The sequence below is a fragment of the Podarcis melisellensis genome (genome assembly GCF_964234715.1).
Source record: "Podarcis melisellensis genome assembly, chromosome: 18".
Taxonomy (NCBI): Eukaryota; Metazoa; Chordata; class Lepidosauria; order Squamata; family Lacertidae; genus Podarcis; species Podarcis melisellensis.
Window position 1 is genome coordinate 7,786,733 of NC_138536.1, and position 27,986 is coordinate 7,814,718.

Genomic DNA, 27,986 nt, shown 5'->3' on the forward strand with positions numbered 1-27,986 from the left:
AGCTTTGCCCTGCCTAGTGGGCGTGACCACTCTCCACTAAACCCCGCCCCACCTCTCCCCGCTTTCCACTGCTGCCTTTCGCGACCCATTGCCTTCCCCAGCTCTACTCGCCCCACCTCCTTTCACAATGACTCGCCCAGATTGGCGTAGGCGGCCTGCCACTCTCGTGAGCGCCGGAGTTCCCTCTTCCCTCTCTTCCCGGCTGCCTCGCCCGCCCCTAACCCTGGCCAGTGCAATAAAATTCATTGGATCCCAGTCAAGGCTTGGCTAAGATCAGTTGCTACTCGTTGGAACAGGGAGCAGAGCTTACACAATACAGAAATTAAACCAACAGACTATGGAAGATGTCTTAAATGAATTTCTCAGTTTATTGATTTACAAAGCTTAGGAGAAGGAAATGATGTGAAGTCAGCTTATGAATGATAGTGCATAAATGTGAGAAATGGAGCATAGAAAAGTGAATACATAGAACTGGCATAACCAAACAGTATTGTGGAATATTAGAATTGATATGGTTAATAGGTAGTCATGACAAAGCAAACAGACTCAAAAACCTTTTAAATCTTTTTAAAATTATTAAAAGATAATAGTTTACAAACTAAGGGCAGTAGACCAGGACTCATTGTTGTCATTGGCAAAGCAAGGTAGCAAAACATTTCCTCCCATCTTACTGTTCATGTGAACAGGACTACACAAAACCTGGGCTAAGAAGGAACATAATCTCTTTCAGAGGTGGAGAAGGAGCAACATGGAGGAGTAGCTATGTTTCCTTTAGGCACTTCTGGACGTCAGGAACATGGAATATTTTAAGAATCAGATGTCCCCTTAATTTCTGGTTGTCAGGTGCTCCTTTGTGTTCAGATCAGGCCTCAGCACAATAATGTAGCACTTGGGAAGGAAGATGCAGCCCAGAAGCCCAGCGCTGGAGGCCAGCATAGAGAAGATCTGCACGGCCACCATGTACTTGCCCTTGGTGCTCAGGTAGGTGGGCACAAAAGACACCCAAACACTGCAGAAGACCAGCATGCTGAAGGTGATCAGCTTGGCTTCGTTGAAGGAGCCGGGCAGCTTCCTGGCTAGGAAAGCCACCGTGAAGCAGGTGGCAGCCAAGAAGCCCAGGTAGCCGAGGGCAACGTAAAACATGGCCACAGACCCTTCGTTGCATTGCAGGATGATCTCTTCCACTTGGGAGCGCATGTCGGGCTCTGGGAATGGGGGAGAAGAGCCCAGCCAGATGGTGCAGATGAGAACTTGCCCCCCAGAACAGGAGATGACAATGGAGTTGGCCAGACTCTTGCCCAGCCATCTCCTCACCCCGTTCCCGGGCTTTGTGGCCAGGAAGGCCAGCACCACCGTGATGGTCTTTGCCAAGACAGAAGAAACAGCAACTGAGAAGATGATGCTGAAGGCCGTTTGTCGGAGAAGGCAGGTCTCTTTCCTTGGGCGCCCGATGAAGAGGAAGGAGGACAGAAAGGAAAGCAGGAGGGAGACGAGGAGGATGTAGGAGAGGTCCCGGTTGTTGGCTTTGACTATGGGAGTTTCCTTGTATTTAATGAAGATTCCCAACACAGTGCCTGCTGTTATAGATAAGATGAGGGCAACGGAAGCTAAAAACATTCCTAAATATTCTCCATAAGCCAGGAAGGTGGTAATCTTGGGGACACATTGATCTCTGTCCTTGTTTGAATGGTGATCTTCTGAGCATTTGGTGCAATGTTCTGCATCTGGGGAAGAGGAAAAAGAGTGGCTGCAACATCACTTACATCCCTGATGATCTGAACTCGATTACATTTTGAAGAAATCCTAGAGATTTCTTCCTTATTGTCATTCCTTTCAACTCTCTTCCAGGATGTAATGAAGGTGATTAATACTAAGGAAGTTGAGGAAGGAGCCACATTCCACAATGTCTGCAGAAATCTCACAAAAAGTGGGTGAGACTGGGTTTCTGCCCTGTGTTTACTCTCTCCAGAAATACCTTCCCCCTTGGCGTCACCCACCTTCCTGTGCGGAGAAGGTCCCTTCCGCACACCGAGCACAAGCATAGCAGCAAATGGGCTTTCCTTCTAGAACCACCTTGGCATATCCAGGTCGACATTTTTCTGTACACCTGGAACGAGGCACGGCCTAACCAGAAAGACAAGAAGGTGCAACAAAGAGGAACAGTTAGGAGTATTTGTGGGTATGTAATTCACTCATTGAGTGAATTCAAACGGATCTCTGGACTGCAGCCTTTGACCCCTCATCAGGGTCCTTTCAACCCCCCACTGACCATTGGGGTGACCAGAATATCTTGTTCTTCATAATTCGCTCAGGACAACTGAGGTTTGCGCCACAGAACTCTGATTCCTCTTCTCCATTTACCTGCTTCCCTGCTTAATAAATCTTCAAAGAAAATGGCAATGGAGTCTAAAATGTGATTTCCCCAAAGTTCAGGATTCGGATAATCTCTCAATCACTAATTAAGACAAATTTAATATAACTTTTCCAAATATTGGTTTCCCTCACTCTGTTTTTGAGGCATGCAAGGTTTCCTCTTATTGCTGATGAATGCCCTAGTTATTTCTAGTTCATATGCCATTCCTTAACATTAACCTTATATTACAATAGGGGTTTTTTTTTAACTTCTCATCCTTCACCAACAGCCGTGCACTTCTCAATTTCTGCACATACAATAGTTTAACATTTGCAACATCTACAAGTGAGCTTACTCCATAAATTTAAAAAATCCACAATAAATCAGTAATTATCATTTCTAAAATAAATTACTTTCCATCCTTCTGCATGTATGAAAACCCAATAGTTCACTTTTACTAGGGGCTTTCCCTTTTCTTCTTATCTACGTAGTCCTTTCTGTCGAAGATTCTGGTGTCTTCTCTGAGGACCTCTGGGCTCTATCCTTTCTTTGAGCACCCCAAATTTACCTCCTATCTCAGCTGCTGTGAAAAGAAAGAGTGGTGGTTGCAGCTGTTATTGACGGTCAAGACACCATTGGTCAACCTGATATCCTGATATGGTCATTTTTCAGCGGTTGTTTAAGGAAAAACATAGTAATCATCTCCTAGCCTTCTCCCTTTGTGATTTACCCTACCTTATTGAATTTCTTGGGCCACTCAATGGCTTCTGGGTTAATGGTGAACTTTATTCCAGCAGACGTCTCTCTCCTTATATTCCCAATTTTCACAAGGTCATAAGAGATATTGGGAAACATCACCCAGTTCACAATATCAAAGTCCGCTGGTAGCTCCCAGTTCTCATCCAAGCACAGTCTGCCTCTGGAAGTATTCAGGCACTGGATTTCTTTTAAGAAAGGGTGAAGCTGGAATGGCAGGGGAAAACACCAGCATTAAGAAAACGGGAAGCCAAGATGGATATCTCAGTCCTACTCACTTCAACCTCTTATGATTTGGGGCTGCGTGTATCTCATGTAGACTGGAATTCCTATTCAGCCATTTTTATTACTACAGACCCTGCAAGTGCTCCAATTTTCCAGGGATGTCCCTGAATTAGAGACAGTTTTTCATTTGATCCTGGAATTTCCCAACTTTGCTTAGAATGTCCCTATTTTCATTGGAGAAATGTTGGCAGATGTGGAGTTATCCAACCCACAAGGCGTCCAATCCTATATAGGGAATTTTTATTATGTTTAATATTTTAGTATGGATTTCTTTATGTTGGGAGCTGCCCAGAGTGCTGAGGCAACCCAAAAAGACGTGTGGGGTATAAAGAGTGCTATTTTTCTATGGCACCCACCTGAGAGGTCCCAAAACTGAGTTTCAATGAGTTCCGCCTTTAAAAAGCTCTGGATATCAACAGTAAACACTGGTCAACAACAAATTTGTTGTCTGCGTTTTTTCAGTTGATTTAGAACGAATCTGATGCACTGAATCCAAAAATCACATTGGTTTTGTTCAATCAGGTCAAGTTTTTGAGCTATGGCCACATGTCATTTTTTTACGTTTTTGTTCACATGTACGCTTGTGTGGAGCATTTTAGAAGAAGTTGGTGGGGGGTAAAATGCCATGTCAAATAATTGTTTTGATTGGAAATGATTATTTTAATGACAAGAAGTATTCAGGTCCAATAGTTCTGGGTGATTATGTCGAAAAGGGATCAGTTTGAAGTCATAAAACCTTGAAATCTTCCATAAATTGGTGCGGCAAAGCATAAAGTTATTTTGGTATTAAACTTGGTGACCAGGATAAAGCTTGGGCGCCACACATGGTGTGCAAGGCATGCACCGAGACTCTTCGTGGGTGGACCAATGGCAAGAGGAGTCTGAACTTTGGAATTCCCATGGTCTGGAGGGAGCCGACAAACCATGTCACTGACTGCTACTTCTGTGCTGTTGATGTGACTGGGATCAACAGAAAGAACTGGAGCAGCCTCAAGTATCCTGATCTTCAATCAGCACATCGTCCTGTAGCTCATTGTGATGAAATTCCAGTACCTATCTTCGGAGTACTTCCTGACATTAGTGACGAAGATGCCTCCAGTGTTGAAGGACATGAAGAAGAAGTGGTTCTTGAAGATGATGCTCCACATCCATTTTCCCAAAAGGAGTTGAATGATCTAGTTCGTGACCTCAGCTTGTCAAAGGACTCTGCCGAACTGTTGGCATCCAGACTGAAGGAAAAAAACCTCTCTGACAGTGCTTGCATCAGCTTCTTCTGCAACAGGCATCAAGAGTACCTCCGTTTTTTCCCGGAAGAGAAGGACTTGGTGTACTGTGCAGATATTGCGCAGCTTCCGCTCAAGCTTGGAGTGCCACAGTACGAACCCAAAGATTGGAGACTGTTCATTGACAGCAGCAAGCGATCACTGAAATGTGTTCTGCTAAAGAACGGCAACCAGTACCGATGTTTTCTGTGCATGTGGGATAGTAGGGACCGTGCTCAGCATTACACGAAGAAGGACTGGCCTGTGCGGGAGGAATTAGTGCCTTGCAAAGAAAGGAACGTCTTCAACGACCCTCTGGTGGACAGAGACAGAATACTCTTCCCACCGCTGCACATCAAGCTCGGCTTAATCAAGCAGTTCACCAAGGCTCTGGACAAGGATGGTGACTGATTCACTTACTTGTGCCAGGCTTTTCCAGGATTGACCATGGAGAAGTTGAAAGCTGGCATCTTTGACAGTCCTCAGATCCGTCAGCTCATCAGAGATCCAGAGTTCGGAAACTCAATGAACAAAGTGGAACTGGAAGCGTGGAAGGCATTTGTTCTGGTAGTGAATAACTTTCTTGGCAACAATAAGGCCAGAAACTACGCAGAACTTGTCAACAACATGCTGACTGCTTTCAGAAACCTGGGCTGCAACATGAGCGTCAAGATGGACTACCTATTTTCACATATGGACCGGTTTCCTGAGAACCTGGGTTCAATGAGTGACGAGCAGGGGGAGAGATTCCATCAGGACATGAAAGAGATGGAGACCAGGTATCAGGGTCGCTGGGACGCAGTCATGATGGCTGACTACTGTTGGACTCTGAAGAGAGACCTCCCTGCCGCTGAGCATTCCAGGAGTTCCAAGAAGTTCAAGCCCTGAAGTTTGAAAAATGGTGAAGCAACATGCAATTTACGTGTACTTACCTTTATCAATGCCCACCATTCAGTTTACAGTAATCGATGTTTCTATCAGGTAATCAATATATGTTGTTGGAAAAACATTTTTTTCTCTTAAAAACGTATTTAGGATGATATGTTGTGATGGGACGATGAGCTGCTTGTGCGTAAAATGCAAGTCCCTCAGAGTTTGATCAGGTTTTCAAACCTCTGCCTGTGACGGAGCCCCTCCAGCATGGCTGCGTCAATCACTAGTAGAATCCGAAAGTGGCTGCTTTCGGAAACGTTTCCAACATAAAAGCTCCTTAACGGAAACACGTCGTCTGGCCTCTCGGCGTGACAGTTTCCGTCGAGGTGTGGGTGTCCCTATAGGAGGTCCTGAGACCTCCCCACTGGTTTCGCTTGAAGCGTCTCTGAGCCATCCCTCCGACTCACTTTCCCTTGGAGTTCTTGCTCGCCCTCTACTGGTTCCCTCTTCCGCTGCTACTGCTCTCTCAACCTCAGGGAGCCTTTGCACCTGCGGCGCTTTAGATGTCAGTTCCCTGACATCCACCTCCCCTCCAGGGCCCCCTTCACCCCCTCCCGTCTCCTCTCCTACTGGCGGTGAGGAGGTAAAACCCCTGAAAGAACCTCCCTCATCTTCCGACGTCGCGAACACTTCCTTCCACTTGTTGCTGTTCCTACTCTCTAGGTACTCTTCGTCATCAGAGTCCACTCCATCTTCCAACTCCGACTCCGCGAACCCTTCCATTTCCTCTTCCTCATCGGTGGTGCCGAAATACTCCCTCCTAAACCTTGCTATAGGCTGAGGTTTCCTCGGGAACCTTTGGTGGAACGTTTCTGTTAAAACCTCGTCATTGACTTCCTCTGCACTTACCCAGGTGTTTTCTGACTCCGGTTCCCCTTCCCACGCCACCAAATACTCCACCTGATTACCCTTCCACCTGGAATCGAGGATTTCCGCTACATGGTTGCGGCGTTCCCTCTCTTCCAAGGCTGGTCCCCTGACGTGCTCCCCTTCACGTCCCCCCCTGTATGGTGACAGTAACGACCTGTGGAACACTGGGTGCAATTTCATGTGGTTGGGTAATCGGAGTTTGAAAGCTACCGGGTTGACCTGCTGAATCACCTCAAAGGGTCCCAATCTTCTGGGCCTCAGTTTCTTACAACCCCCTTTGAACGGCAACCCTTGGGTTGACAACCACACTTGATCCCCCACCCTTATGGTTTCACCTTCCCTTCTGTTCTTGTCTGCCTGCTTCTTATATTGTGCCTTGGCCCTTTCTAAGTTGAGCTGGAGCTGCTGATGGATGGCTTCCATCTCTTCTACAAAATGTTCAGCCGCTGGAACGCTCCATCTCTCCCCTCCTTCCCCTGGAAATGCCCTGGGGTGACACCCGTAATTAGCCAAAAAGGGACTCATCCCTGTGGACACATTCTCCGCATTATTGTAGGCAAATTCTGCCAACGCCAACTTTTCGACCCAATCGTTCTCTCTGTCATTGACATAACACCTAAGATATTGTTGAAGAATGCCATTTGCCCTTTCCGCCTGCCCGTTGGTTTCAGGGTGCCGGGCAGTTGAAAAATTAACTTCCACGTGTAGCAAGCTCATGAGCTTCCTCCAGAACCTGGAAGTAAATTGTTTGCCTCGATCTGAGATCACCCTCGAGGGAGCCCCGTGCAACCTAAAGATATGTTCCACAAACAACTTCGCCGTTTCTTCCGCTGTGACTGCATGTGAGCATGCTACAAAATGGCACATCTTAGTTAACAGGTCTACTACTACCATGATGGCTGTTTTCCCCTTGGACCTTGGCAGATCCGTCATAAAATCTATTGATATCGCTTCCCAAGGCCGTTCTGGTGTGGGTAAAGGTTCTAATAACCCTGCCGGCGCCCTTCTTTCCCCTTTGGCTCGCTGACATTGGTCACACCCTCTTACATACTCCCTTACATCTTCCCTCACCTTAGGCCACCAAAATTCCCTGGTAACCAACCACATGGTTTTGTGTTGCCCAAAATGTCCCGCCGTGGGGCTATCATGCAACTGCTTGAGTACTCTCCCCCTCAATTCACCTTCGGGTATATACAGTGCCCCTTTGTAATACAATGCCCCATTTCTTTCCTCAAAACCTCCGGGGCTCTCGCCCTCCCCCCTGAGACCTCTGAGCTTATCCTGGGCATATTCATCATTTTCCGTTTCCTCCACCAGTTCCCGTTGCCCCACCAGCGCCGCCCCACACACCCAGCGGTCCTCCGGGATGACATGTCTCTCTTCGATCACCTCCTCCCCTTCCCAATATTCTGGTTTGCGTGAGAGCGCATCCGCCCTGACGTTTTCTGGGCCTGGCACATAACAAATCTCAAAGTTAAATTTGGAGAATTCCTGTGCCCATCTCACTTGTCGTTGGTTGAGCACTCGAGCTGTTCTCCAATACTCTAAATTTTTGTGGTCGGTGCACACTTGCACCTTGTGTTGTGCCCCAATTAATAAATGTCTCCACCTCCGGAATGCTTCGTGAATGGCAAGTAGTTCCCTGTCATACACCGTGTAATTCCTCTCGGACTTATTCAGTTTCCGCGAGAAGAATGCACACGGTCTCCACTCCGACGCACTCCTCCCCGGTTGAAGAAGGACCGCCCCTATAGCCCGGTCGGATGCATCTGTTTCCACTCTCATGGGTTTTTGTAAATCCACATGCAGAAGTTGTTCTTCCGAGGCGAAAGCCCTTTTCAGTTCTTCAAAGGCTCGATCCGCCTCCACCGTCCAAACAAATTTCTTCTTGCTGCTGAGGCAGTCGGTGATGGGCGCCGTCAAGTGGGCAAAGTTCTTGATGAACTTCCGATAAAAGTTCCCAAACCCCAAGAATCTTTGCACGTCCTTCTTGGTCTTCGGTGTCTTCCATTCCAGTACCGCTTGAACCTTGCCTGGATCCATGGCCAATCCCTTGTCTGACAAGCGGTACCCCAGGAATTCCACCTCCTTGGTATGAAACTGGCACTTCTCCAGTTTCACCCACAGCTGGTTGGCTTGCAGCCTGCCCAACACTTCTCGAACGTCCCTCACATGCTGTTCCTCATCTTCCGAATACACCAACACGTCGTCTAAAAAGGCCACACAGTTCTTGTAGAGCAAAGGTCCCAGAACGTGGTTTATAAAAGCTTGAAAACAGGCGGAGCCCCCTTGTAGACCGAAGGGCATAACGAGGTATTCAAAGGCTCCCAAAGGGGTAAACATGGTGGTCTTCCATTCATCTCCCTTCCTTATGCGTATCAGATTGTACGCCCCCCGCAGGTCCAGTTTTGTAAAAATCTTTCCCTTCCTTACTCTGGTCAAAATGTCGTCAATTCGGGGCATAGGGAAAGCCAGGGGCTCCGACACTGCATTGAGGGCCCTGAAGTCACACACCAGTCTCGGTTTGTCTGTGTTCTTTTTGTCCACAAAAAACACTGGGCTGCCCCCCACCGCTCGGGACTCTCTGATGAAACCTCGCTTCAAGTTTTTGTCAATGAACTCCCTCAGCTCCTGCATCTCCCTGTCTGACATGGCGTACAGCTTGCCTACTGGGAGTTGGGCCCCTGGGAGTAGGTTGATTTGACAGTCAAAGGGTCTATGCGGTGGCAGTTTGTCTGCTTCCCTTTCGCTGAATACGTTGCTCAGATCTGCGTATTGCGGGGGCACCTTCCCTTTGCCCATCACTTCCATCCCCGCTAGGGTGACTCTGTCTCCTCCCGAGACCTTCCCCTCCTTGCAGTGTTCTAGGCAATGCGCTGACCCAAAGGAGACCACCCTCTGATGCCAGCCCACTAGCGGATCGTGTAGCGCCAGCCAGCTCATCCCCAAAATGATGGGCGCTCCTCCCAGGATGGCCACATTAAACGCTATCTGTTCGGTGTGCCTTGCCACTCTCATTATCATCGGGACAGTCTGTTGGCTAACTTCTCCCCCCAACAGCTCTCTGCCGTCAATCGTAGTCACCTGCAAGGGGTTACTTAAAGGGATGGTCTGTATCTGGTGCTCAGCTGCAAACTCCTTACTCATGAAATTACAGGAGCTGCCTGAATCCAAAAGCGCCTTGACCTTTAGTGGGTGTCCGTTTGGCAGTTCTAGTAACACCTCTATCACTAAAGCAGGTCTGGGAGGTTCTGGCATGGGCACTTTCATTGCTCTTTGGCCTGGCTGCTGTGCCCCGACGGTGGCAGCCAGGCGTTGGCTTTTACTTGCTCCTTGCTTTCCTCTTCCTTTCCCCCAACAGCTCCTGCCATCCCTTGCCATTCCTTTCTTTGTGGGCAGACTCTGGCAAAGTGCCCTGGCTGTTGGCAGAGATAACATCTCTTGGCGCTCTTTCCCTCCTTCTTCCGCCCTTCACTGGGATTTGAAACTGCGCGCGCCCGCGCTGTTCCAACTTCCATCGGCTCTGCCGGCGGGAAAGATGGCTCTGGAATGTCTGGAATGCGGAACTCCCTCCAACGGTCTCCTTTCCCTTCCCGCCTTTCCAAAGCCCTCGCCTCCTGGCGCGCTCCTATGGCCAGCGCAGATTTGGTTAATTGGTCCATAGACTCCGCCCTGGGCCCCCGGGAAAGCTCATCTTTGACGGTTGAAGAAAGCCCCTCTTCGAAAAGCATTTGGATGGGCTCCGCCGATAGGTCCCACCCCAATTTATGAATCAGCATAGTAAATTCAGTCCAGTACTCACGGACAGATCTGCTTCCTTGCTGGCAAGCCATTAACTGCCTTCGCACCACCCCCTGCTCAATATCGCTGGAAAACATCAGGTCCATGGCACGAAAAAACTTCCTCGTGTCCTTTAAGATCTCATTATTCGCTGCCATCAGGGGTCTAACCCAATCTTTCGCCCCGGATTCGAGATGGCCAATCACATACGCCACTCGCGATTCCTCGTCGGGGAAGTCATCAAACTGCAAGTTTAGAGCGTATTGCATCTCTGTTCTAAAGGCATGATAGTTCCTGGGATCCCCCCCGAATTTCTGCACCAATCCTGGTACCTTTCTGGCGAGCGGGGTGGTTTTCTCCTTTCCCTTTTCTGCATCCTGAGCCCTCCTCTCCTCAAGCCTCGCCGTTTGCAGCGCCAACTGGATCTCCAACGCTCTGTACCTTTCTTCCAGGCTTGGACCCCCTCCAGCTGCTCCTGCACCCCCGGTTCCGGCTGGGTTGCTCATGATGCTTCTCTCTGCACAAGCTGGCTTTCGGTGACTTTCGGATTGCTGTGATGGGACGATGAGCTGCTTGTGCGTAAAATGCAAGTCCCTCAGAGTTTGATCAGGTTTTCAAACCTCTGCCTGTGACGGAGCCCCTCCAGCATGGCTGCGTCAATCACTAGTAGAATCCGAAAGTGGCTGCTTTCGGAAACGTTTCCAACATAAAAGCTCCTTAACGGAAACACGTCGTCTGGCCTCTCGGCGTGACAGTTTCCGTCGAGGTGTGGGTGTCCCTATAGGAGGTCCTGAGACCTCCCCACTGGTTTCGCTTGAAGCGTCTCTGAGCCATCCCTCCGACTCACTTTCCCTTGGAGTTCTTGCTCGCCCTCTACTGGTTCCCTCTTCCGCTGCTACTGCTCTCTCAACCTCAGGGAGCCTTTGCACCTGCGGCGCTTTAGATGTCAGTTCCCTGACATATGTGTTGACAAAAATCAGCCGATAATGCCACAAAAATGTAATAGATTTTGTCACAAGATCTGATTTTTTTTCAAATCAAGATAGCACAAAAACCCGACCTGATGGAGAGAAACGGATGCCATTTCCTGATTCAGCAGTGCAAAAATACCCTAAAGCAGTTGTAGAAATCTAGACAACATTCAAAAAGTAAAAAATTGTTGCCCAGTGATTATCGTTATGGAATGGGATGTCTCTATTTTCATCAGAGAAATGTTGGGCTGTATGCTACTATTACTAGTACTAATAGTAACTATGTTATTTTACAGGTCTATCCCCAGTCAAGATCAGCATCAGTGTCGGCTGCAGGTTGCAAAAAGGGGAAGGAAATACCTGCCACGGCTGTAGCCTTTGGGGTCCCCATTGCTCTCCTTCCTCCACCATCAGCCTCCTCTGGGATCTAGATGAAAGCAAAGCATGCAAGGCCTGAGCCACAGCCTGAACATTGATGTAAGTGCCATAGCTGTCATAAGACAGGGCTCTCTCACGGTCCTCTTGGGGCAATGGCTGCAGGTACTCCTCCTCTCTGCATCTTACCCTGCCTTTCACGGACAACTGATGCTTTGAATATGAACACTGAAATGCTTGATTAAAATAATACATAAGATCGGTCTGCCATTTATATTTGTCACCTTCGCTGCTCCTTATTCCAGTCTGAATTTCAAAGGACAGAGAACCATGGAGGTACTGGAACTTATCTGGAGGGAGGTAAATGCCAAATCTGATTTCTAGCAAAGCTGTTGTGATCCAGACTTTTTTCCCTATTTCCTTCTCATGGAAATGAAGTATTATCACGAGTCCTTGGATACTCAGTGCACTGGTTATATAGTAAAAAAATACCCCAACTTGTCTCCATAGGAAAAAAGGTTCCCCAGGCCTGATAAATTGATATAGATCATTTTCTGGTACTCTTTTTGATAAAGCAATGCAGATCCCTTTGCTGAGCATCAGAGGTTTCACAGCGCTCACAAATCTTTCTCCATCGTCATTGTCTGGAGTGCAGAGGCCAATCCACGTCCATCCAAAATGCAGGAGCACTTCAACAATCCCTTGGTACTGACTTTCCTCTTTGGGAGTCATCCGGTAGACAAAAGGGAACAGGGTTTTACCTTCGAGAACCTGGGCAGTGAAGCCATAACTGATCTAGCAAGGAAAGCAACAGATCACCAATTTATTTTACTTTCATCATAACGGGTATTTAATCATATGAAATGACTGAGATCTATCTAAATCTCTGCTGGCTGAGGCTGATGGGAGTTGTAGTCTGAAACATCTGGAGGAGTCAAGTTAGTGAAGGCTCAGTTTTGAAAAAGGGATGTTGGATCCATAGCTCAGGATTTTCCCATTTTGAAAAATATCCCCACTTGACCCCTCCCAAGAGAAGATAGAATTTTACGCAGTTGAAATCCTCTGTGCTTCCATGCTCTCCCACTACTTACCTGTGGGATTTTGTAGATGCCTAACAAGGCTGAAATCACTCTTGAGATGATAGTGTTGCTTCTTTCAAGAACAGCCAGCAGGTGATTCTGAACTCCACATTGATAATTGGGAATATTGCATCCACTGCCTGCAAGCAGCTCTAGCATGGCATCCGAAGTCATCCTTGCATCGCAATGGTTCTCAAAGAGGTTGTAGCCCAGGGTGATGTTGGGTAAGAGCCTGAGATCCTGGTTGATCTCTACGATGGTGAGCGGGAAAGGCAACACGTGCCAGAAGTACCTAGGTGCCTCCCTGCAATAAATGAATTCTTTAAAAAGAGTGAAACTGATATTCATATTAATGGGATGGAGGAAACATTATATAATCCACACAGATTAGTATTTATTTATCCTTTTGCATTAATATCAAACCTTTTCCTGTCTAGCATAGAACAAAAATTTGGAAATCTCTACTCCATGACAGGAGCTTTGATGCAAACAGCACACAGAGCTGTTCAACAGTGGAACAGACTCCCTCCGAAGGTGACCATGTGTCATGGATGCTTCAGGTGAGATTCCTCCGGGTTCCTTCCATCTCTGCAATCTATGATTCTATTCTAATGTGGTTCTATGAGTAAGAAATGAAGGCGCCCCTCAAAATGTGTGCTATACTGGGAAGTTGCTGCAAGGGCTGCTTTTGCTGCAGTGGTCTTTGGCTTCTTGCAAAGGGCTAGACTATAGGTAGATAAGAGACCATTTGATAAAACGAGGAGAAGCACCAATACCTCAGTCCCCTTTTAGTTACAAATGAGGCCTGGTGGCTTTCAGGTTTGAGTGTGTGGTAAAATCTATAATTTTGCCCATGTTTGGATCAGTGACTCCACCAATGAGGACACCCCCTGGTCTGTATTATTTTATATAATCATTTTATTTGAAGCATAATGTTCCACCCTTAAGTTTTTTTAAAAAGCAGTGACAGAAAGGAAAAAGTGCTGAGATTGGAGGAGGAAACCTTTAATGTAGCCCATGGTGAGCTGTAGGTCTCCTGTGGTATTGTGTCAAGAGAACTGGGCTAAGGTTGTTCACAAATGATCCAAATAGAATAAACATAAAATAATTTTGGCAGCTTGGAAATTGCTTGAGTTTCATGCCTCCCTCTGGGATAGGAAACAGGTACCTATGGATTCCAAGTGAAGAAATCTCAAACATCTCACTACTTAGAAATGAGGCCAGTTGTTTGTGTGTGAAAAAAAGGAATAATTCCTTTTCACATTTTAGAGACCTGACTCCATGAACAAGGAAGTCTCCTGATTCATATTATTTTATTCATCATTTCAATTAAAGTACATCTTTTCTGCTCTTCAGCCACCAAACGTCACCCAGAGGATCTTAAATTCCATTTGTAAAACTGTAGCATTCCCTAACGACAGTTTCTGAATTGTCCAAATGGAATAATATTGAATAAAACCCTTGAGCCTTGGGAATTGCCTGAGTTTCATGGCATCCTGCAGGTGGGAAAATTTAGTGCATCCTTTTGACCCCTGACCAGATTCATTGGCATCCTAGCATTCTACTAAAAGCAACACAGAATCAAAGGTAGGAGAGTGTTTCACTAAGGAAGACCCAGGGAACAAGGAAATGGGAGAGGTTTGGGTGGAATCTTTTAGTGGACCCCCAGCTCCCATCAGCCCAGCCAGCAAGACCAATGGTCAGGGCAGGGTAGACCTGCAACATGAGGACAGCCTTGGCTCCCCAGCCCTGAGAAAGGGGCTCTTTCCTTGATAAATAGGAACCACTAGAAGGACTGGAGGACCGCGAAACTGTGAAGTACATACTCTTCAGCCCTGGCGAAGGGTGTCTGAGAAAAGACGTATGGAGTTTCCTTATAAAAGGCTTTTGGAGATATGATCGCAGTGATGAGAAAGTGTTCAGGCCAGTAGTAATTGCGAGCATCCGTTTGATCCCTGACCAGATTCAAGGGGCACTTCGCCTTGTGGTTCCCGCAGACTCCAAAGGGCATCATGAGCAGCAGAAGCAGCAACAGAAGGAGCAGGGATCTCATTCTGGCTCTGCCTCCTCCTCCTCTTACCTGCCAAGGAGGCGAAGCAGAAGAACCCAACGACTCTTGCAAGACCAGGCTGGGTGGGCTTTCCCAATCTGGATGGTTTTCAACTCTACCTTCGGAACTAGGAAGCACAAGGCAGGCACACCCCTCTGTCGCCAGCTCTGCATCTTGTCTCAGTCTGTCTCCAACACAGGAAATATTCTCTGCACCAACTTTTTCTTTCCCAGACACAGCGCAATTAATATTGTCATGCTACTTTCTGAGGCTGATGTAACCTCCAGAAATATCTCCTGAGCATTTAGAAAAGGAGATCACTATAATTTTGATTATTCCAAGTGGAATAAGTTTCATCACACTAACTTTCCGAAGTCTGGAATCTCTGAGGCAGCAGGTGCAGAGATGGAGAAAAACATGATGGAGAAAAGTCAAAAGGTGTTTTTGGGAATTGGAAGTTTGGCCTGAACTTTGCCTGAACTTTGCTCCCAAGGACCAAAGAAGGAGCTGGATCCGACCATGGACTCTCCTTCCTTGGAGGTTTTGAAGCAGAGTTTGGATGGCTATCTGTTAGGGATGCTTTAGAGAGCCAGTGTGGTGTAGTGGTTAAGAGCGGTGGACTCGTAATCAGGTGAACTGGGTTCGCTTCCCCGCTCCTCCACATGCAGCTGCTGGGTGACCTTGGGCCAGTCACCCTTCTCTGAAGTCTCTCAGCCCCACTCACCTCACAGAGTGTTTGTTGTGGGGGAGGAAGGGAAAGGAGATTGTGAGCCCCTTTGAGACTCCTTAGGGTAGTTATAAAGCGGGATATGAAATCCAAACTCTTCTTCTTCTTCTAGTTGGCCACTTTAGGTGGATTTGATTCCTGCCAATCCCTTCTGGTTCTCCCCCTGAAGGGAAGTAGCATGTTGGTGGTTTTGAAGGCACTTCAAGTGAATTTCCACCCCCTCTTTGAAAGGCTTCTCCAACAGAGGGAAGCTCTCTGGGGTTGGATGAGGGGAGAAAGTTTGCTCTGAGCCTTAGGCTCTCCCTTCCCCTTCGACATGTTCTGCGGAAGGAGAGCTTCTGTTGCATATGGAGCCAACTTGTTCCTCGTCTTTGAGCAGAAGCTTCTCTACTCATAAACAAATTTTGTGCGCAGAAGCCAGGCTAGCATTCTAGCAGCTTTATTATTCTTTATGAATTTATTTATTAATATTTATTTACTTTCTTACTTACTTATTTAATCTTTCATAAATTCCATGCACTATTTTTGCCAATCACCCCTAGAGCGCCTTACGTCAAGATAAGTCAGGACGATCATAACAAAGTTTACAGTCTTTAGAGCATTCCAAAAGTTAAAATAATAAAAAAGAATCAAATTACCTCGACTTCCTAAGAATCTGGGTGGATGCTTTCTTTATTAGATTAAAAATAAATAAATTATTAAGTCTCCACAGATATTCCAATCACTTGTCTTCGTATACAGTTTAAAAAAACAAACAAAAACCCCACACATTTTCTTCTTGACTCCCCTTCTTTTATTACTTCTTTTTATCAGATGTTTTAAAAAACCTGTTTTTATTATCAAAGCCCCAATGTCGTATTTCAGTAATGCGCTGCTTATATGTTAAATCCTGCCTTTGACTTCATGTATGGATGATAGTCCCCTTCATGGATCACTGCCTTGCCGTAGCGAAGGGGCTTGAATAACTCAGAAAAGCTATGAGCTATGCCGTGCAGGGCCACCCAAGATGGACAGGTCATAGTGGAGAGTTTTGACCAAACGTGATCCACCTGGAGCAGGAATCGGCAAGCCACTCCAGTATCCCTGCCAAGAAAACTCCATGGACAAAGGCAACAGGCATATAAAAGTTATGACACTGGAAGATGAGCCCCTCAGGTCGGAAGGCGTCCAACATGGTACTGAGGAAGAGCGGAGGACAAGTACAAGTAGATTCAGAGCTGATGAATCGGCTGGGCCAAAGCCAAAAGGACGCTCAGTTGCGGATATGCCTGGAAGCGAAAGGAAAGTCCAATGCTATAAAGAAAAATATTGCATAGGAATCTGGAATGTAAGAACCATGAACCTTGGTAAGTTGGATGTGGTCAAAAATGAGATGGCAAGAATAAATATTGACATCCTGGGCATCAGTGAACTAAAATGGACGGGAATGGGCGAATTCAGTTCAGATGACCATCATATCTACTACTGTGGTCAAGAAACCTGTAAAAGAAATGGAGTGGCCCTCATAGTCAACACCAGATGGGCAGCATCGAAATCAGATTGATTATATTCTCTGCAGCCAAAGATGGAGAAGCTCTATACAGTCAGCAAAAACAAGACCTGGAGCTGACTGTGGCTCAGATCATCGGCTTCTTATAGCAAAATTCAAGCTTAAACTGAAGAAAGTAGGAAAAACCACTGGGCCAGTAAGATACAATCTAAGTCAAATCCCTTATGAATACACAGTGGAAGTGAGGAACAGGTTTAAGGATTTAGATTTGGTGGACAGAGTGCCTGAAGAACTATGGATGGAGGCTCGCAACATTATACAGGAGGCAGCAAAGAAAACCATCCCAATGAAAAGGAAATGCAAGAAAGCAAAGTGGCTGTCCAATGAAGCCTTACAAATAGCAGGGGAGAGAAGGCAAGCAAAATGCAACGGAGATAGTGAAAGATACAGGAAATTGAATGCAGATTTCCAAAAAATAGTAAGGAGAGACAAGAAGGCCTTCTTAAACGAGCAATGCAAAGAAATAGAGGAAAACAACAGAATGGGGAAAACCAGAGATCTGTTCAAGAAAATTGGAGATATGAAAGGAACATTTCGTACAAAGATTACCATAATAAAAGACAAAAGTGGAAAGGACCTAACAGAAGCAGAAGACATCAAGAAGAGGTGGCAAGAATACACAGAGGAATTATACCAGAAAGAAATGGATGTCTCATACACCCCAGGTAGTGTGGTTGCTGACCTTGAGCCAGACATCCTGAAGAGTGAAGTCAAATGGGCCTTAGAAAGCACTGCTAATAACAAGGCCAGTGGAAGTGATGATATTCCAGCTGAACTATTTAAAATTTTAAACGATGATGCTGTTAAGGTGCTACACTCAATATGCCAGCAAGTTTGGAAAACTCAGCAGTGGCCAGAGGATTGGAGAAGATCAGTCTACATCCCAATCCCAAAGAAGGGCAGTGCCAAAGAATGCTCCAACTACCGCACAATTGCACTCATTTCACACACTAGCAAGGTTATGCTTAAAATTCTACAAGGCAGGCTTAAGCAGTATGTGGACCGAGAACTCCCAGAAGTACAAGCTGAATTTCGAAGGGGCAGAGTAACCAGAGACCAAATTGCAAACATGCGCTGGATTATGGAGAAAGCTAGAGAGTTCCAGAAAGACATCTACTTCTGCTTCATTGACTATGCAAAAGCCTTTGACTGTGTCGACCACAGCAAACTATGGCAAGTTCTTAAAGAAATGGGAGTGCCTGATCACCTCATCTGTCTCCTGTGAAATCTCTATGTGGGATAAGAAGCTACAGTTAGAACTGGATATGGAACAACTGACTGGTTCAAAATTGGGAAAGGAGTACGGCAAGGCTGTATATTGTCTCCCTGCTTATTTAATTTATATGCAGAATTCATCATGCGAAAGGCTGGGCTGGATGAATCCCAAGCCGGAATTAAGATCGCTGGAAGAAATATCAACAACCTCAGATATGCAGATGACACAACCTTGATGGCAGAAAGTGAGGAGGAATTAAAGAACCTTTTAATGAGGGTGAAAGAGGAGAGTTCAAAATATGGTCTGAAGCTCAACATCAAAAAAACGAAGATCATGGCCACCGGTCCCATCACCTCCTGGCAAATAGAAGGGGAAGAAATGGAGGCAGTGAGAGATTTTATTTTCTTGGGTTCCATGATCACTGCAGATGGTGACAGCAGTCACGAAATTAAAAGACGCCTGCTCCTTGAGAGAAAGGCAATGGCAAACCTAGACAGCATCTTAAAAAGTAGAGACATCACCCTGCCAACAAATGTCCGTATAGTTAAAGCCATGGTTTTCCCAGTAGTGATGTATGGAAGTGAAAGCTGGACCATAAAGAAGGCTGATCGCCGAAGAATGGATGCTTTTGAATTATGGTGCTGAAGGAGACTCTTGAGAGTCCCATTGACTGCAAGAAGATCAAACCTCTCCATTCTGAAGGAAATCAGCCCTGAGTGCTCACTCGAAGGACAGATCGTGAAGCTGAGGCTCCAATACTTTGGCCACCTCAGGAGAAGAGAAGACTCCCTGGAAAAGACCCTGATGTTGGGAAAGATTTAGGGCACAAGGAGAAGGGGACGACAGAGGATGAGATGGTTGGACAGTGTTCTCAAAGCTACAAACATGAGTCTGACCAAACTGCGGGAGGCAGTGGAAGACAGGAGTGCCTGGCATGCTCTGGTCCATGGAGTCACGAAGAGTCGGACACGACTAAACAACTAAACAACAACAAATGGTTGATAGTTTGACAAATAAGATATCAATGGTCTCCATTCTTCCTGAAAAGATTCATCCTCATGTTTAGCAGGTAATTTCACCATTTCAACATATTTCCCCAGTTTCAAAAGCCAATCCTTCCTCTTTCCACTTCTGTGCAAATAAAGTTCTAGCTGCAGTGGTTGCATACATAAATAACCCAGTCAGCTTTCTTGGGACCTTTAATTATTAAATTTATATAGGAGCCTTCATTGGATTGCTACAGGTTGAATTGCTATAAGAATAAGTGTATAGTAAGCTTTCCACTAGTCTGGAGAGATGAAAGTCTAAGTAGGATGCAATCTTAGCTAATGAATCTAAATGCTTCATCAGTGGCTGTTCTGTCAGTTATTTTTACTTGCCCATCTGATCTTGGTTTTGCACTATAAATGGGGGCCTGAATGGGAGGAACCTGAGTTGGAGGAGGAGGCCTCTCGCTCTTCCTTCCTGACTGTGCATAAGATGCCTCCCCTGAAAAGGTTTGGCAGGCAGGGAATACAACTATCTGGCATCGTCTCATTGCTTCCCTCCAATGCTAAACTTGTTGCTGGCTCACTCGTAATCTGGTGATCCACTCAACATCAGTGCACAATGTGTCATATCCTGGACAACGCAATAAAATCCATTGTACTCCAGTCAAGACTTTGCTAAGGTCAGTTGCTACTCTTTGGAACAGGGAGCAGAGCTTACACAATACAGAAATTAAACCAACAAACAAAAGAAGAGAACTTAAATGAATTTCTCAGTTTATTAATATACAAAATTTAGGAGAATGAAATGATGTGAAGTGAACTTCTAAATGATTCAGTATACCGGTAGAAAATGGAGCACAGGTATTTAAATATCTAGAAATGACATAACTAGAAAGTATTGTTGAATATCATAATCAATATGGTTAATAGCAAAGGAAATAGACTAAAAAACCTAACTCCTATCTCCCTCTAGACTATCTTGTTGTGAGATAAATATAAGTTCCTAAAACACAAAATTATTAAAAGATAATAGTTTACAAACTACGGGCAGTACACCAGGACTCATTGTAATCCTTGGCAAAGCAAGGTAGCAAAACATTTCCTCCCATCTTACGGTTCATGTGAACAGAACTACATAAAAGTTGGGCTAAGAAGGAACACAATCTCTTTCACAGATGAAGCATGAGCAACATGGATGAGCAGGTGTGTTTGCTTTATGCACTTCTGGACATCAGGAACATGGACTATTTTAAGAATCAGGTGTCCCCTTAATTTCTGGTTGTCAGGTGCTCCTTTGTGTTCAGATCAGGCCTCAGCACAATAATGTAACACTTGGGAAGGAAGATGCAGCCCAGAAGCCCAGCACTGGAGGCCAACATAGAGAAGATCTGCACGGCCACCATGTACTTGCCCTTGGTGCTCAGGTAGGTGGGCACAAAAGACACCCAAACACTGCAGAAGACCAGCATGCTGAAGGTGATCAGCTTGGCTTCGTTGAAGGAGCCAGGCAGCTTCCTGGCTAGGAAAGCCACCGTGAAGCAGGTGGCAGCCAAGAAGCCCATGTAGCTGAGGGCAACGTAAAACATGGCCACAGACCCTTCGTTGCATTGCAGGATGATCTCTTCCACCTGGGAGCGCATGTCGGACTCTGGGAATGGGGGAGAAGAGCCCAGCCAGATGGTGCAGATGAGAACTTGCCCCCCAGAACAGGAGATGACAATGGAGTTGGCCAGACTCTTGCCCAGCCATCTCCTCACCCTGTTCCCAGGCTTTGTGGCCAGGAAGGCCAGCACCACCGTGATGGTCTTTGCCAAGACAGAAGAAACAGCACCTGAGAAGATGATGCTGAAGGCCGTTTGTCGGAGAAGGCAGGTCTCTTTCCTTGGGCACCCAATGAAGAGGAAGGAGGACAAAAAGGAAAGCAGGAGGGAGACAAGGAGGATGTAGGAGAGGTCCCGGTTGTTGGCTTTGACTATGGGAGTTTCCTTGTATTTAATGAAGATTCCCAACACAATGCCTGCTTTTATAGATAAGAAGAGGGCAACGGAAGCTAAAACCATTCCCAAATATTCTTCATAAGTCAGGAAGGTGGTAATCTTGGGGACACAATGATCTCTGTCCTTGTTTGGATACTGATCTTCTGAGCATTTGGTGCAATGTTCTGCATCTGGGGAAGAGGAAAAAGAGTGGCTGCAGCATCAGTTACATCCCTAATGATCTGTGCTCTTTTACATTTTGAAAAACTCTGTGGTGGACCTCAGGAAATAAGAATGTTAAATACTGCAAACAGTTTTCTGTTGCTTCCATGCAATGCTCATAGTAGTGGGATCAAAACAGTCCATTGATTATATTGTAATAATTTTCATATGAAGTATTGTTTATATTGTGGTGGACTTCAGGAAATAAGAAAGTTAAAATAGGTAAAGCAACATTGTGATCTAGGATAAACTGAGTAGCAATGAGCACTCCACTTGTGTTAACTGCATTTTTTTTGGATCCTGCCTAGTCCTGAAGAAACAGCTCTTTAACTTGACATTTTAAATGCAGTTTTTTGTTGCTTCCATGCAATGTTCATAGTAGTGAGATCAAAACAGAAGAAGAAGAAGCGAGTTTGGATTTGATATCCCGCCTTTCACTCCCTTTAAGGAGTCTCAAAGGGGCCCACAATCTCCTTTCCCTTCCTCCCCCACAACAAACACTCTGTGGGGTGAGTGGGGCTGAGAGACTTCAGAGAAGGGTGACTGGCCCAAGGTCACCCAGCAGCTATATGTGGAGGAGCGGAGACGCGAACCCGGTTCCCCAGATTAGGAGTCTACCACTCTTAACCACTACACCACACTGGCTCTCGTCCATTGATTATATTGTAATAATTTTCATATGAAGTATTGTTTATTTTTATTGTGCTTTTGCTATTAAAAATTGGCTGATTTGCATCACCTGTCTATTATTTTTTATAAATATCAAAATTATTTCTTTTTTGGTGTGACTTGGTATAAAAAATAAAAGAAGGAATGTTTGTGGGAATTCCTCTCACAGCTGCCCACTTTCAACCCCAGAGATTTCTTCCTTATGGCCACTCCTTTCAACTCCCTTCCTGGATGTAATAAAGTTGATTAATCCTATGGATGTCGAGGAAGAATCCACATTCCTCAATGTCTGCAGAAATCTCACAAAAAGTGGGTGAGACTGGATTACTCCCCTGTGTTTACTCTCTCCAGGAATTCATTCCGCCTTGGAGTCACCCACCTTCCTGGGCGGAGAAGGTCCCTTCCGCACACCCAGCACAAGCATAGCAGCAAATGGGCTTTCCTTCCAGAACCATCTTGGCATATCCAGGTCGACATCTCTCTGTACACCTGGAACGAGGTACGGTCTAACCAGGAAGACAAGAAGGTGCAACAAAGAGGAACAGTTAGGAGTATTTGTGGGTATGTAATTCACTCATTGAGTGAATTGAAACTGATCTCTGGACTGCAGCCTTTGACCCCTCATCAGGGTCCTTTCAACCCCCCACTGACCATTGGGGTGACCAGAATATCTTGTTCTTCATAATTCGTTCAGGACAACTGAGGTTTGCACCACAGAACTCTGTTTCCTCTTCTCCATTTACCTGATTCCCTGCTTAATAAATCTTCAAAGAAAATGGCAATGGAGTCCGAAATGTGATTTCCCCAAAGTTCAGGATTCTGATAATCTCTCAACCACTAATTTAGATAAATTTAATATGACTTTTCCAAATATTGGTTTCCCTCTCTCTGTTCTTGAGGCATGCAAGGTTTCCTCTTGTTGCTGATCTATTTCCTTAGTTATTTCTAGTTCATGTGCCATTTCTTAACGTTAGCCTTATATTACAATAGGCAATTTTTAAAATAAATTATCATCCTTCACCAAAAACTGTGCACTTCTCAATTCCTGCACATACAATAGTTTAACATTTGCAACATCTACAAGTGAGCTTACTCCACAAATTAAAAAATCCACAATAAATCAGTAATTATCATTTCTAAAATAAATTGCTTTCTATATTTCTGCATGTATGAAAGCCCAATAGTTCACTTTTACTAGGGGCTTTCCCTTTTCTTCTTATCTACGTAGTCCATTCGGTTAAAGATTCGGTTAAAGTAGGAGTGGTGGTTGCAGCTGTTATTGACGGTCAAGACACCGTTGGTCAACCTGATATGGTCATTTTTCAGCGGTTGTTTAAGGAAAAACATAATAAGCATCTCCTAGCCTTCTCCCTTTGTGATTTACCCTACCTTATTGAATTTCTTGTTCCACTGAATGGCTTCTGGGTTAATGGTGAACTTTATGCTAGCAGACGTCTCTCTCCTTATATTCCCAATTTTCAAAAGGTCACCCGACTTATTGGGAGACATTACCCAGTTCATAATATCGAAGTCTGCTGGCAGCTCCCAGTTCTCATCCAAGCACGGCCTGCCTCTGGAAGTATTCAGACACCGGATTTCTCTTATGAAAGGGTGAAGCTGGAATGACAGGGGAAAGCACCAGCACTGAGAAACCTGGAAGCCAAGATGGATATCTCAGTTCTACTCCCACTTTTCCTTTTTCACTTTGGAAAAGTGGGAGATTCTGGGATCAAATAAAACAGAGCAAAAGGTGAAATTGATAGTGAACAACACTTTGACTGATAAGTTTGATATAACTAAAGGCACTAGACAGGGGTGCCCATTGTCACCATTGATATTTATAATGGTCCTGGAGGTATGAACTAAGAATTTGAGAGAATTGTCATACGTGAGAGGGATAAAGATTGGAGTAAAGGAGTATAATTTGGGCAAGTAGCAGGATTTAAGCTCAATAAAGGTAAAACTAAACTGTTAGTGAAGAATATGGTCACGGAATTGCAACGTAGATCAGAAATTATGGTTGCAAAAGGAAGTGAAATATCTTGGAATTTGGTTAATACCAAAAAATATTAATTTGTTTAATGATAATTATGAATCCACATGGAAGGAAATCAAGGGGGACTTCGAAATATGGAGCAGATTAAAGTTGTCATTTTCTGGTAGAATATCAGTGGTAAAAATGAATGTATTACCCAAGATGTTATTCCTGTTTCAAACAATTCCAGTGTTCAAAGGACAGGTGTATTTAAAGAGTGGCAAAAAGTAGTGTTGAGATTCATCTGGCAGGGGAAAAGCCAAGGATAAAATATAAATGGTTAATAGATTAAAAAAGAAAGAGGTGGATTCGCCATGCCAGATTTGAAACACTATTATGAGGCGTCCTGTCTCTGTTGGTTAAAGGAATGGATAACGATGGAGAATACAGATATTTTAGATGTGGAAGGTTATGATAACAGATTTGGGTGGCATTCTTATCTTTGGTATGACAAAGTGAAAGTTCATAGAGGTTTCCTGAACCACGTGATTAGTATCTAAAAAAGAAATAAATAAAAACCTATTAGAAAGGAAAACACCATGGTGGATCTCACCTATTGAGGTACTGATGGTACAAAAATTAAATACGGAGGGAAGGTGGGCCACATATAAAGGCACTTTGGTGGAAACCGAGAAAGCTTTTAAACTTAAACCATATGATCAAATTGAAGGATTTTCTTACAGGGTGGCTGCAATATCATCAAGTTAATGACATATTCAGTGTGGATAAGAGGATGGTGGCAGGCAAAGATGATGGACTTCGCAGAACTGGCCAAACTAACCTGCAGGATTTGAGAACAGGCTGATCAAAAATTTCAAAGGGATGGGTGTACATTTATTGTGTATTTGAATAATAATTGTAAAAATTTGAAGACACTAGCAGGATTGAAATATATCCTACAATGTGGGCAATGGAAGCTAAAGAACTAAATTGCGAGACAGGACTTGAAAGCGGAAAACCTGCTGAAGGGAAGTCATATGCTTGGCAGAGCAAAAAGTTTCTGTGTTTGTTATTGTATTGCTGAAAATATTGTTTAAGGAAGAAAATAATAAAAATATATTATTATTTTTTAAAAAAGGAATGTCCCACTTTTCCTTAGAATGTCCATATTTTCATTGGAGAAATGTTGGAGGATATAGACTTAATATAATATTTTTAATGTTTAATATTTTAGTATTAATTTATTTATGTTGGGAGCTGCCCAGAGTGCTGAGGCAACCCAAAGAGATGTGTGGGGTATAAACAGTGATATATTTCTAGCAAAAAAGCTGCTGGAACTCACCATGAACACCTCCTTCTGAGAATGGCAATGGCACCCACCTGAGAGGTGCCAGAACTGAGTTCCAGCGAGTTCCCCTCTGAAAGTAGCCCTGGCTATAAACAGTAAGATTATCATTATGGAATGGGATGGTTCTATTTTCATCAGAGATATGTTGGGCGGTCTGCTACTATTACTAATACTAACTCTGATATTTTATAGGTCTATCCCCGTCAAGATCAGCATCTGTGTGGACTGCAGTTTGCAAAAAGGGGAAGGAAATACCTGCCACGGCTGTAGCCTTTGGGGTCCCCATTGCTCTCCTTCCTCCACCATCAGCCTCCTCTGGGATCTCGATGAAAGCGAAGCATGCAAGGCCTGAGCCACAGCTTGAACATTGATGTAAGTGACATAGCTGTCTACAGACAGGGTTAACTCACGCTCCTCTTGGGGCAATAGCTGCAGTTTCTCCTCCTCTCTCTGATTTATATTTGCCACCTTTGCTGCTCCTTATTCCGGTCTGAATTGCAAAGGACAGAGAACCATGGAGGTACTGGAATAAAAATGGAGGGATGTAAAAGCCAACTCTGATTCCTAGAAAAGTTGTTGTGATCCAGACTTTTGCCCCTATTTCCTTCTCATAAAAAATGTTTATTGACAGGGGTAAACTGATAGCCATTACATTGGTTGCATAGTAAAAAAATACCCCAACTTGTCTCCATAGGAAAAAAGGTTCCCCGGGCCTGATAAATTGATCTATATCATTTTCTGGTACTCTTTTTGTTAAAGCAATGCAGATCCCTTTGCTGAGCAGCAGAGGTTTCACAGCGCTCTCAAATCTTTCTCCACTGTCATTGTCTGGAGTGAAGAGGCCAATCCACGTCCATCCAAAATACAGGAACAATTCAACAATCCCCTGGTACTGACTTTCCTCTTTGGGAGTCATCCGGTAGACAAAAGGGAACAGGGTTTTACCTTCGAGAACCTGGGCAGTGAAGCCATAACTGATCTAGCAAGGAAAGCAAAAGATCACCAATTTATTTTACTTTCAGCATAACGGGTATTTAATCACATGAAATGACTGATATCTAAATCTCTGCTGGCTGAGGCTGATGGGAGTTGTAGTCTGAAACATCTGGAGGTGTCAAGTTGGTGAAGGCTCAGATTTGAAAAAGGGATGTTGGATCCATAGCTCAGGATTTTCCCATTTTTAAAAATATCCCCACTTGACCCCTCCAAAGAGAAAATAGAATTTTATGCAGTTGAAATTCTCTTTCCCTCCATGCTCTCCCACTACTTACCTGTGGGATTTTGTAGATGCCTGACAAGGCTGAAATCACTCTTGAGATGAAAGTATTGCCTCCTTCAAGAACTGCCAGCAGGTGATTCTGTTCTCCACAGTGATAATTGGGAATATTGGATCCACTGCCTGCAAGCAGCTCTAGCATGGCGTCCGAAGTCATCCTTGCATCGAAATAGTTCTCATAGAGGTTGTAGCCCAGGGTGATGTTGGGTAACAGCCTGAGATCCTGGTTGATCTCTAGGATGGTGAACAGGAAAGACAACATGTGCCGGATGAACCTATATGCCCCCCTGCAATAAATGAATTATTTAAAAAGAGTGAAACTTATATTCATATGAATGGGAGGGAGGAAGCATTATATGATCCACAAAGATTAGTATTTATTTATCTTTTTGCATTAATATCAAACCTTTTCCTGTCTAGCATAGAACAAAAATTTGGAGATCTCTGCTCCATGACCGGAGCTTTGATGCAAACAGCACACAGAGCTGTTCAACAGTGGAACAGACTCCCTCCGAAGTTGACCATGTGTCATGGATCCTTCAGGAGAGATTCTTCCGGGTTCCTTCCATCTCTACAGCTCTATGATTCTTTTCTACTATGGTTTTATGAGTAAGAAATGAAGGCGCCCCTCAAAATGTGTGATATACTGGGAAGTTGCTGCAAAGGCTGCTTTTTTTGCAGTGGTCTTTGGCTTCTTCCAAGGGGCTAGACTATAGGTAGATAAGAGACAATTTTATTGACGGAAGAGAAGCACCAAATACCTCAGTCCCCTTTTAGTTACATATGGGGCCTGGTGGCTTGCAGGTTTGAGTGTGTGGTAAAATTATAATATTGTCCATATTCTGGATCAGAAACTACACGAATGAGCACCCCCCCTTTACTAGAATCTTTGACTAGACACCCCTCCCCAGCTCCCGGCTCCTCCAACAGCAAGCCCAATGGTCAGGGCAGGGTAGTCCTGCAACACCAGCCCTTGGCTCCCCAGCCCTGAGGAAGGGGCTCTTTCCTTGCTAAATAGGAACCATTAAAAGGACTGGAGGACCACGAAACCATCTGCATATAAGTACATACTCTTCAGTCCTGGCGAAGGGTGTCTGAGAAAAGACGTATGCAGTTTCTGTACGAAAGCGTTTTGGAGAGATGATCCCAGTGATGAGAAAGTGTCCAGGCCGGTAGTAATTGCGAGCATCCGTTTCATCCCTGACCAGATTCAAGGGGCACTTCGCCTTGTGGTTCCCGCAGACTCCAAAGGGCATCATGAGCAGCAGAAGCAGTAACAGAAGGAGGAGGGATCTCATTCTGGCTCTGCTTCCTCCTCCTCTTAC

At 45.0% G+C, this 27,986-nt stretch overlaps 3 protein-coding genes, 1 long non-coding RNA gene and 1 pseudogene across 14 annotated transcripts in view; 2 read left to right on the forward strand and 3 right to left on the reverse strand.

Moving 5' to 3' along the window:
* The window catches only part of LOC309360855 (uncharacterized protein), a 143,993-nt gene that overhangs the window by 977 nt on the left and 115,030 nt on the right, over window positions 1-27,986 (forward strand). For all 10 annotated transcript variants that reach the window (XR_014164247.1, XM_081895800.1, XM_081895799.1 and 7 more), the window contains exons 2-3: window positions 11,507-11,687; window positions 13,102-13,224. Coding sequence is in view for 9 of the 10 variants with exons in the window: in XM_081895800.1 (XP_081751926.1) it covers window positions 11,655-11,687; window positions 13,102-13,224 (156 nt within the window). In the remaining variant the exon portion in view is untranslated. The remainder of the gene's footprint in view (window positions 1-11,506; window positions 11,688-13,101; window positions 13,225-27,986) is intronic.
* On the reverse strand, window positions 493-27,959 carry LOC309360992 (vomeronasal type-2 receptor 26-like; annotated as a pseudogene). Its single transcript, XR_014173430.1, has 7 exons — window positions 27,733-27,959; window positions 26,657-26,948; window positions 25,641-26,364; window positions 23,452-23,679; window positions 22,442-22,568; window positions 20,148-21,362; window positions 493-554 (listed from the first exon to the last, which is right to left on the reverse strand). The product of XR_014173430.1 is annotated as a vomeronasal type-2 receptor 26-like (transcript).
* The window catches only part of LOC309360694 (vomeronasal type-2 receptor 26-like), a 41,169-nt gene continuing 13,831 nt past the window's right edge, over window positions 649-27,986 (reverse strand). The window contains exon 7 of the mRNA XM_081895440.1: window positions 649-688. The gene's annotated coding sequence lies outside the window, so the exon portion shown is untranslated. The remainder of the gene's footprint in view (window positions 689-27,986) is intronic.
* LOC309360840 (vomeronasal type-2 receptor 26-like) lies at window positions 680-3,295 on the reverse strand. The gene is made up of 3 exons (XM_081895766.1): window positions 3,089-3,295; window positions 1,998-2,124; window positions 680-1,724 (listed from the first exon to the last, which is right to left on the reverse strand). Exons 1-3 carry the CDS (start codon window positions 3,206-3,208, stop codon window positions 826-828), a joined length of 1,146 nt encoding a protein of 381 aa, XP_081751892.1. The 5' UTR covers window positions 3,209-3,295; the 3' UTR covers window positions 680-825.
* On the forward strand, window positions 25,258-27,210 carry LOC309361027. Its single transcript, XR_014164309.1, has 3 exons — window positions 25,258-25,480; window positions 25,578-25,757; window positions 27,082-27,210. It is a non-coding gene; the product is annotated as an uncharacterized lncRNA (long non-coding RNA).